At 47.2% G+C, this 10,760-nt stretch overlaps 1 protein-coding gene across 1 annotated transcript; it reads left to right on the top strand.

Moving 5' to 3' along the window:
• Positions 1 to 1,063: 1,063 nt before the first annotated feature.
• LOC119356241 (oxygen-dependent coproporphyrinogen-III oxidase, chloroplastic-like) lies at positions 1,064 to 5,206 on the top strand. Its single transcript, XM_037623172.1, has 8 exons — positions 1,064 to 1,762; positions 2,464 to 2,539; positions 2,925 to 3,019; positions 3,584 to 3,667; positions 3,967 to 4,054; positions 4,313 to 4,437; positions 4,524 to 4,622; positions 4,880 to 5,206. Exons 1-8 carry the CDS (start codon positions 1,223 to 1,225, stop codon positions 4,946 to 4,948), a joined length of 1,176 nt encoding a protein of 391 aa, XP_037479069.1. The 5' UTR covers positions 1,064 to 1,222; the 3' UTR covers positions 4,949 to 5,206.
• The last annotated feature ends 5,554 nt before the right edge of the window (positions 5,207 to 10,760 follow it).

The following is a 10,760-nucleotide window of genomic DNA, read 5'->3' as shown; positions in this document are numbered from 1 at the left end:
GGGAGGAGATCGGGCATTGTACAATGGTAGCTTTGGTGGTTGCCTCACCCATGGGTTAGTGTAGGGGTGCAAGTGTGTGTTTTTAGAAGTTGATGGCAAGCGCATAGTCGTTGAGGATGCTTTTTAATAAAGAAGCTACAACGATGGAGGCCTCAACGATGATAAGGGTGTCATCGATGTATTATAGCATAGTGGGTGAAATGTGGGTGTAGTTGGATGGTGCAATACAAGTGGTTTTATTTTGTCTGATCAATCGTTGTAGAAGGTCCACAACTATGAGGAAGAGAAAGGGAAAAGGGAGTCTTCTTGTCTTAGCGAGTTTTTAGGTTAATCCAAACCCTTGGAAGCCCGTTAAGTAGAATGGCAGTCTTGCCGGTGGAAAAGATGTTTTTTACCCATGAGCAACATAGGACGGGGAGTAGATCCTATATTGTAGTCTTTCTGAGTAAAGGAGGAAACATAATAATGTTTGAGGGTAATATCGAGTTATTCTTAACAGTAATCCAAACATTTGCTGTACAAACCAACACCAATGACCATGTAAAGAAACTAGCCATGTTAAATTGCAGTAAACCACCTAGTTTTTATGTACAATACACAATAAGAGTCAAAGTTATGAAATTTGCACCACTTTATTTGTTTAGTACAAATCAACAGTGGGTTTCATCTTTGCATGCCCCCTTTGATTCAAAAGTACCATTAAGATTCTTATTCCTTGTGTATTTTTCCTACCAAAATATTTTTGTGTAAGAATACTTCGATTTTCTTAGGACACGAATATCTAGCGACCGTCGGATTTTTAGGCACGACAAATCAAATGGTTTTCATGGCAAATCATATTCGACGAGGATGACAAGTTTAGTTGGCAAGCATGATAAGTTGAGTTTAGATATCTTCGTATCTAGACAAATCCAAAATAAGTAATTCGGAACGTAGGGAGTACTGATTTCTCATCGAAAACCACTGATTCCTGCATGTACTACTACTGTACTTGCATCTCTTCATGAAAGAAATCCGGCCAGAACATGATCCATTTCCTTATCCCCTCGAAGCCAGCGGCGGCATAAACCAGCTCCCCGCACACCTCCTCGCCCGCTTTCCCTCCCTTTGACTCCTCCCACCACCAAAACCGCGGGCCGCATCCCGCGCCGCCCACCGGCGGCAAAGCCACCGCCGCTTAATAAAACCGCCGCGACCGGCGCACACCAACCCCCACCCAGCCATGGCGTCCTCTCTCCTCACCACCCCGTCCCAGACCCTCGCCCCCACGCCCGCCGCGGCGCGCGCCCGCGGGTACTCGCCGGGGGCGGCCCAGGTGTCCTTCTCCTCGCCCCGCCTCCCGAGCCGCCGCGCGCTGCGCGTGCGCGCGTCGGTCGCGATCGAGAAGGAGGTGCCGGAGAACGAGGCGCCGACGACGTTCCTGCGGGAGGACGGCTCCGGGGCCGGGTCCGGGTCCGTGCGCGAGCGGTTCGAGGGCATGATCCGGCGGGTGCAGGGGGAGATCTGCGCCGCGCTCGAGGAGGCCGACGGCAGCGGGAAGCGGTTCGTGGAGGACGTCTGGTCGCGCCCCGGGGGCGGCGGGGGCATCAGCCGGGTGCTCCAGGACGGCAACGTGTTCGAGAAGGCCGGGGTGAACGTGTCCGTCGTCTACGGGGTCATGCCCCCGGACGCCTACCGCGCGGCCAAGGGTGCCGCGAAGAACGGGGCGGCCGATGGGCACAAGGCTGGGCCTGTGCCCTTCTTTGCCGCTGGCATCAGCTCGGTAAGAGCTTGTTTCCTTGTGCATTGACATGAAAAGTTGGATCTGCTTTGAATTAGGATGCAATGTCCCAATTTTGGACATTGTGATGCCTTGTTTTTAGGATGTGTAACCAGAAGTGTGTTTATGTGTGGTACATTGTAGTTGCATGTAACTTATTTGGCCTTTAGACAATAGGGTGTGTGCAAACTGTCAGCAGATCATCGAAGCCTGTTCTCTGCAGCTTGACAACAAGAGTCTAGATTCTTCACATTTCTGATGCCATGAACCTATTTTATCTTCATGGTCTCCATAGCACTCAAATATTTCATCTAATCTACAGAGTTAATCTTGTGTGCGGTGAGTGAACTGCAGTTATGGGGCTGATCTATTTGCTGCTACTGCTTTAAAAACATAATTCCAGAACAGTATTTGCTTCCCAGAGATGATTCTTGTTGATATCAAATGGATCTGATCATTTTAGAGGTTTAGTGGTAACTGTTGCATTAAGGCAGTGGTACCCTGAAACCTGAATTAGGGGTGTGTTTTCTCCATTTTATCATTTTTGTATTCCAAGCACTGGTCCGTTAATCATTTACTTTTGTTATACTGCTTATTTTTATCTCCTATCAATTTCTTTTGCTAAGATTGTCTGTTAGTTCAACACTTTTTAGTGTTATACCATATTTGGGGGTGTATTAATGGTTGCTTGTTTATACTTTCAGGTTCTTCATCCCAAGAACCCATTTGCTCCAACATTGCATTTCAACTATCGTTATTTTGAAACAGATGCACCAAAAGGTATTTCTGCTAGCAAATTTCGAAATATCATTTTGTAATTTATGTAGAGTCATTTCATCCTATATTTTTAATCATTATCCAAGGTCATTATCTAATTTTCTGCCTGCAATTTTTGATATGTACACCAGTTCATGTATAAAGGCCCATAATACACAGCAATTACACTCTTTTCCTTTTCCTTTATGATAATGTACAAGATTTGACTCCCCAAATACCTCTATTGGAACTCAGCAAAATTACTAATGTCTAAATTCAAATTTTAAGCATGGCCATCGCTGTTAATATTTTTTGAATTAATTGGCAATTAGTTTAAGTCACTCAAATGTTCTTCATTGTTAGGAACTGTGATCTTTAATACTCAATAGGCTATAATTTCCAACTGTAGATGTACCTGGTGCACCAAGGTCATGGTGGTTTGGAGGTGGTACTGATTTGACTCCTTCCTATCTCATTGAAGAGGATGTGAAGCATTTTCATTCTGTATGTCAGCGCTTCCTACGTCTTTCAAATCTATGCTTCATACTCACAGGCACCCACCCACTTTCTGATAATATCAGTAGTATCATGCTATCTGGGCTCCTTCCTAGTTATTATTCTAATGCTATACTTATTTCTGAAATTTTGCTATTTTTTTCTATCTCTATTCCTGTATTACACATGCTTAATAAATCAAATGGGATGTTGTTGACTTCTATAGCATAATTTGTTTTCATCACACAAAGGGAAACACCTTACAGTCCTGTAGTTTGCACTTTGACAGTCCAACCCATTTGACATAAGACATATGACCTTCACCTTCACCTTCTTGAACCCATATTTGTGCAATTGTACATCTGGTTGCTGGGTTACAAAGAGTGACGCTTTAATGAGCAAGACTCTTTTATGATGTTGTTAACCTTGGGAAGAATTAGAACAGCAGAAACTGAAGAGCGTGTGCCTGCTAATTAATGTTGATTAATGGGTAGTCTTGACAGTCGAACACTTTAGATGGTGATCCTGTGTGTGGAATATAACTCATTTTGATGTTTTTTTGTCTGATTTCAGGTTCAGAAACAAGCTTGTGATAAGTTCGATCCAAGTTTTTACCCAAGATTCAAAAAATGGTGCGATGATTATTTCTATATTAAGGTATGATGATTTTTTCACTGTGTACTACTCAGTTGTACTATATAGAGAATTTGTTCTATGTTCCTTTTGCAATTGCATGACTTGTCAAGTTTACAAAAGTATGTGTTGATTGATGACTTGGTACGAACACCTACAGTTTTCCGACAAAATAATCTTGATAATGTTGCTGTGTAATTGTACTGGGTAGTTGGTAATCCTGGAAATGAGATATTGTTTGTTCTTGGCTAGGTAGACTCTTGGTAAACTATCAGTGGTTACATGTAAACGTTCCAGCGCTCATAGTTTGTCTTTCGATGCAGCATCGTAATGAGAGACGTGGGCTTGGCGGAATATTTTTTGATGATCTTAACGATTATGACCAAGACATGCTTCTGAACTTTGCTACAGGTAAATCTCCTAAGTCCTTGCATGATGAGCAAAAAATGGAGTGAATTGAATTCAAGTAGCTTGGTACACTGATTCCTGAATCAGTCTCTACTTGGGATATATTGAACTTGCAGGGCTCCATATATTTGGACCTTCTTCCTCCCTTTTTTTAGTTTAACCCGGTGAATCTATGAAATCCTACTAGACAAATTGCTCTGAATTGCAGAACTATAGCTATAAGCTATGATAACAAGACTTACTTGCCTTTCCTTTCTGCAGAGTGTGCCGGTTCTGTAATTCCTGCATACATACCCATCATAGAACGTCGCAAAGACACTCCATTCAATGAGGAGCAGAAGGCATGGCAGCAAGTGCGGAGAGGTCGCTATGTGGAGTTCAACCTTGTAAGCAAGCTTACTTGAACACAATCACAAGTGATATTCTTGCTTCAGTGTCTTTGTTTGGTTTTAATGTATGCTTTCCTTTGAAGGTCTACGATCGTGGCACCACATTTGGACTCAAGACCGGGGGAAGGATCGAAAGTATACTTGTCTCCTTACCACTCACTGCACGATGGGAGTATGACCATGTAAGCTAAATGTTCCCTTTTACCCTCCTTACAAGCTCAATAAGTAGCATGGGAAGTGTCATGTTTTCTTGCTTTAGAACCGTATAACTTTTGATATTGTACTGTCTGAATTGTTGAATTTTCAATGAGGGTCCCGTATAGGGTTCTTATGTATGTTAAATGGACCATTTTAGATTGAGTCCATGCAACTAATCTTGTAACATTCGTAGCATCCTCAAGGCCCTGCAAGTTGGCTAACATGACCTTTTCGTTTGCAGAAACCTGAGGAAGGGAGCCAAGAGTGGAAGCTTCTCGACGCGTGCATAAATCCAAAGGAGTGGCTCTGATTAGCTGAGGTTGTTTGTTCTTTCAGTCTTTTTGTTAGTGTTCCTCACTCTGTGTAGCCTTGAGATCCCCAGCCATGTGTAGTTCCTTTTTTGCTCTGTAGAGTTTTTGATAAGCACATGAAGGTGTAACGGTTTAGTTCCATCAAGCTTTGTACCTGCTGTACCTGTTTCCTTCCGAGATGAATGAAGGATAAACTGTGCGGTTGGAATTGTCCTTGCCTCCTTGGTACTCTTTGTACTGAAATTTTGGCTCTCCAACATGCCTCTATTAGTGATATTACTAGAGCCATTCATCAATCTTGTGTCCAAACCGAGGAGCCATTCTTCAATTTGGGCATTCTGGTGCTACTATCCAACATTCATTTTTCGTGATGGATAATCTGGAGAGCTCGCAAGGATCAATTGTCCAACAGGAAGAGCAGCTCTCCCCTAGAGGTTTGACATGCCGCCGGAGCTGTGACGAGCAGAGCAGAGCCGAGTGAAGATGCGCCACAAACGTGAAAGTCTTACAAGGTTCATCAGCATCGCTTCTGATCTTCTTTTGTAAGGAGACTGTTGGTTGGAGGACTCCTACTCATCCAGTAGATCAGTGTCCAGTCCTTCACCCAGCCAATCGGCCGCGAAAGCGGCCAATGGCGCGCTCAAGCTGTCTGATCTCCACTGCGTCAATCGACAACGCACAGCCGTTTGGAACATGAGCCGTGTTGCGACCCTCCAAAAAATGCAATCCCAACTCTCTGAATCCAAGTTTCTCTGAAACTGAACCCAACTCTCTCTGAATATGTGCAACTCTGCAACCCTCTCTGCAATCCGGCTACCCCCTTACCCACACACACTGATCGGTCGATCGACGCCGAGCACCTCCCAATAAATATCTCCGTGCTTCCAGGGAAGGGGAGGTGCGAAGAAAAGTTTGACATGAAAAATCACACTTTTGTTTAATTAATTTTACTACGAAGACTTTGTCTCTGCCGACCAACACTGCTTCTAGGGTGACCACTCAAGCGTTCGCGCGCTCGTCATGGTTGCGTGCGACTTTGTCCTCCCTCCATGCCTCACGGTGCGTCTCCCCGACAACGACGTCGTTGTTGTCAAGCTGGAGAGCCGCGCGCTCTTCCGTCACGGCTCCGGGGCATCGCCCTTCAGCTCTGAGGACGGGGACGACGGCTCCCTATCCTCCCTCTCATCAAACCCTCGCTTCTCACCCTCCACCGTTACTCAAATCAGAAACATTGCCACGGCCATGTCACCATTTGCATGCACCCCGGAGTCGCCCTTGGGCCCTCCCCCATCTCCCACTGCTGACAGGCCGCTCGACGGCACCCCAATCCTCGCAGTCATGGCTGACGGCATGCCCGTTGCCATGCTTGTTCATGCCCCATGGTCCCCTCCCGCTCGCCCCCCTCTCCACAGAAGCTGCACGCTCGCTCGCGCCATGCACGCCCCCTTCTTGCACTGCCAGCCCCAACATCTCCTCTTCCTCTGCCACCTACGCCGCCTCCTCCACCATCCACACCTGCCCTTCAGCCGCTCCCCCTTCCTGTGGATCTCTCCGTCCAGCCATTGGACCTGCCCCCGGAGCCTACGGACGAGTGCCTTGCCAGGCGCATCAGCAGGCGCGCCAAGATGGCTGTTGACTCCGGCATCAAGGCCAGACGCAGCGCTAGGCTGGCTGAAATAGAGCCGCCTATCTACTCTTCCATGACCTCCAAGGCCATGCGCTCCAAGGCAAAGAAGCTCGACCTATCTGCTGCTTCCAAAGATCTCTCCGACGCCCTGATCCACGCTCGGCTCTACGACGACTCTGGGCTCATCGACGGCTCTGCTCGCGGTCCTGCCTCGCCTGAGGACCTGGCCGCCGTTGCTGCTGCCTGCGGCGCCACGCCGGAGATGCTGGCGAACCTCGCTTCCGGTTCTGGTGGCCTGGGATCGCCATGATGTGCTCTCTTCTCCGCGGCCACGTGTGTGGCGGCCATGTCTGGCCATGTATCCGGGGCCTCGCTCCGACCCGTAGTCGCTGTGTTAGGTTTAATGTAGTTGTGATGCTGCTCATGCCTGCTTCTGTCAGTTTGTCGTACTGTACCTTGACCCGAAATGGTTGCTTGTCGGGTCAATACCCCTATGTAAGGTGCCAACTTAAGTTTCCATTATGAAAAACGCTACCTACTCTATCGTCTCCTGGAACGTTCGCGGTCTAGGAGACAATGATAAGTGCTCCAATGTGTTCTCTGAAATCAATCTCTTACGCCCATCCATTGCCCTTCTTCAAGAAACCAAACTACAAAAACCAGACATAATCAAACTACGATCGATCTTGCCGTGCTTCCTAGACTCTAATAACCACCTCGACGCAATCGGAACGGCGGGAGGCATTCTCTCGGCTTCTAACTCACGTTGCTTCTCGCTTCTCAACTGCCAACACAGGCGTTTCACATCCACATTAACGCTATCATGTTTTGCATCACCACACAACATCTTCATCACTAATGTCTACGCCCCCTCGCAACGAGAGCTAAAGCTAGTTTTCCTTGACGAACTGAAACAGATCGAACCACCACCTCAATCTCCTTGGCTCCTAATAGGTGATTTCAACCTTACTTGATTCCCCAATGAACGCAACAACGACAACTTTAGACGATCGGAGGCAGACGCCTTTAACGACACCATCGACCAACTTGCACTCTTAGAGCTACCGCTCCTTGATAGACAATTTACCTGGTCAAATAAAAGACTATCCCCCACGCTGATTCGCCTAGATAGGGTTCCGATCAATCTATCTTGGAATGCTCTTTTCCCCGACTCACACCTCACCTCCCTCACTCGATTTGTCTCTGATCATGTTCCACTCCTCGTCACCGTATCCACATCCGTCCCATCTTCCCGCCTTTTTCGATTTGAACGATTCTGGACCTCCTTCCCAGCCTGTTCTAACATTGTGCGCGGCTGCTGGCAGCCCGGCCCACACCGCCACGGTGGGCTTTCCATTGATCCTGCTGCTTCTCTCGCTCAAAAAATTAAAGGTACAAGATCAGCCCTAAAGTCTTGGGCCAAGTCGCTGCGGCCCATCAATCAACGGGAAACAAATTGCAAACTCGCTCTCCAGGCCCTTGACCTAAACGAGGAATTCGCTCCTCTCTTTCCGATCGAACAAAAACTAAGGCTCACGCTCTCCAATTTGCTACAACGTACCATCAAACAAAAAATCGCCTTCTGGAAACAGAGGGGAAAGATCAGGGTCGCCATTGACGGCGATGAAAACACTCGATTCTTCCACGCCTCGGCTACGCAGCGCTCTCGATCAAACAAGATTCCCATGCTTTTACACAACACTTCTGAAGTTTTTCTGCATGAACAAAAAGCTGACATCTTAAAAGACTTCTTCCAATAGCTCATCGGGACCACAAAAATGCAACATGGAACTTCAGCTTGCAACAACTGTACCCCTCACCCCTCCCCCAGCTCAGTGATCTTGCACAACCTTTCTCTCATGACGAAATATACCAAGCCTTCCTCTCTATGAACACCAATGCTAGCCCTGGACCAGATGGCTTTGGACCCATCTTCTACAGAAAATATTGGAATGATATCAAACAACCCATCCTAACCTTCTTCTCTACCTTCCATGATCAAACTGCTTCCTTAGAACGATTCAACCGGGCCTACATGGTTCTTCTTCCAAAATTTCAGGCACCAACAACCCCGGACGCGTTTCGACCCATATCTCTTCAAAACTGCACGCCAAAAGTAGTTGCCAAAGTCCTCACCAATAGAGTTAAACTCTCATCCCACTGCTCATACATTATGACCAGACTGGCTTCCTTCATGGACGTAATATTGCTGAAAATTTTATATACGCTGCCGATATCCTCAGTGCATGCCTCTCCCGTAAAGCCCCGACCATGATTTTCAAGCTCGATTTCAGGAAAGCCTTTGACTCCATATGCTGGTCCTCCCTCATACTAATCTTACAAGCCTGCGGTTTTCCCTCTGACTTCTGTTCTTGGGTACAAAATATCCTTCTCACTGGGAAAACAACTATCCTTTTAAATGGCGTTCCAGGATCCTGGATTCAATGTAGATGTGGCCTCCGCCAAGGTGATCCCTTCTCGCCGTACTTATTCATCATCGTTGCCGACGTCCTTCAACGTCTAATCGCAAAAGTGTTCCAAACCAATGTTCTTTGTCACTTACGGCCTAACGAACCACCTGTGACACTTCAATACGCTGACGATACCCTGATAATTGCTGCGGCTAGCGACGCCGCCACCATTATCCTCAAAAACACCCTTCATGACTTCGCCCTTGCAACGGGGCTAGTCATCAACTTCCAAAAAACGGCTCTTCTAACCATAGCCACCGACTCTTCCACGCAAAACAGCATTGCCACAGCGATTGGTTGTTCCTTATCCTCCTTCCCGCTAGTGTATCTAGGTCTACCACTCTCCCCCACCAAACTGCCTCTCACAGCTTTTGACCCGATCATAGACAGCTTTCGAAAATTCCTCTTTGGTTGGGTGGCCCGCCTGCTCTCTCGGGGGGCACGTCTCACCCTGCTAACTGCGGTTCTTGACTCCTTAACAGTTTATTTTATGTCCGTCTTTCGCCTACCAAAATCGATCATAGCCAAACTAGACGCCATCCGGAGGGCGTTCTTCTGGTCTAACGAGCCAACTTGCACTGGGGCGAGCTGCCTGGTCGCGTGGAAAAACGTTTGCAAACCTAAAGATACTGGTGGTCTAGGCATTAAAAATCTGGAAGTTCAAAACCGTTGCTTGCTTATGAAATTCTCCTCCAAAATTCTACAACACCCAAACATCCCCTGGACCCAATGGTACCACCACCAATACCCTCTTGGCATTGCAGCAAAAACCTCAAAACCCTCCTTTCTCTGGAAGATCATCAACAACAACTTGCCACTGCTAATTGAGCACTCATTTGTGCTCACATACAATGGTCTATCCACTTTCTTTTGGCTTGATAAATGGTTATTGCAGTCTCCCCTCCAAAAAGTCTTCCCAAACCTCTTCTCACACTCCATTGATGACAAGGTTTTAGTGGCTACTGTTTGTCAAACCAGCTTGTTGGCGAACCTACGGAACCGTCTGTCTAATGCCGCGGCTCGCGAGTTGGATTGTGTGCTGTTGTTGTTGCAGGATTTCCAGCAAGCGGACCAACCTGACGAAAGGTCCCTCACCCACGGACTACCGTTCTCTGCCAAGAACGCCTACTCCTCCATTATTGCTGAAGATGATACAAACCCTCACCATGACTTTGTCTGGGCTTCCAAAGTCCCGATCAAAGTCAAGATCTTCGCATGACTCCTCCTCCGTGACCGGCTCAACACGAAGGCAAACATGTTTCACAAACACATTGCCCAATCTGCCGCATGCCCGCGCTGTCAAGACCCTCATGAAGATGCAATCCACCTCATCTCCAACTGTTCTTACGCTACACAGGTTTGGTCCTCCTTGGGCCTGCCGGCCCCGACCTCCCTCGCTGCTCTGCTCCAACACCCAACGCTTCATGGCCTCAATCCCAATATCTGGTCATCGGTGGCTCTGACTATCTCTTGGAAGCTATGGGATTCCAGAAACGCGCTCGTCTTCAGGAACGAGGATCATACCCACAGAACCACGATACGGAACATTGTTGCTGATTTCTCTCTATGGGTTTTTCTGTTCAAAAAGGAAGAAGACAATATCTCCGCTAGACAATGGCTTCACTTCCTCTCTTCAGCTGTACCCTAATGATCATGTTGTAACCAAACTACTATTGTAATTCTCGACTCCTCCTTTTGAGTGGTAATATATTC

The sequence above is a fragment of the Triticum dicoccoides genome, chromosome 2A, assembly GCF_002162155.2.
Source record: "Triticum dicoccoides isolate Atlit2015 ecotype Zavitan chromosome 2A, WEW_v2.0, whole genome shotgun sequence".
Taxonomy (NCBI): domain Eukaryota; kingdom Viridiplantae; phylum Streptophyta; class Magnoliopsida; order Poales; family Poaceae; genus Triticum; species Triticum dicoccoides.
The sequence above is the reverse complement of the archived record's forward strand: the minus strand, read 5'-3'. Positions and strand labels throughout refer to the sequence as shown.

Excerpts from the sequence above, each read along its gene's own strand:
- LOC119356241 (XM_037623172.1), top strand. The coding sequence starts at position 1,223 with ATGGCGTCCTCTCTCCTCACCACCCCGTCCCAGACCCTCGCCCCCACG. Across the intron at positions 2,540-2,924 it reads TGAAACAGATGCACCAAAAG|ATGTACCTGGTGCACCAAGG; the intron begins GTATTTCTGCTA and ends TTCCAACTGTAG. Across the intron at positions 4,438-4,523 it reads GCTATGTGGAGTTCAACCTT|GTCTACGATCGTGGCACCAC; the intron begins GTAAGCAAGCTT and ends TTTCCTTTGAAG.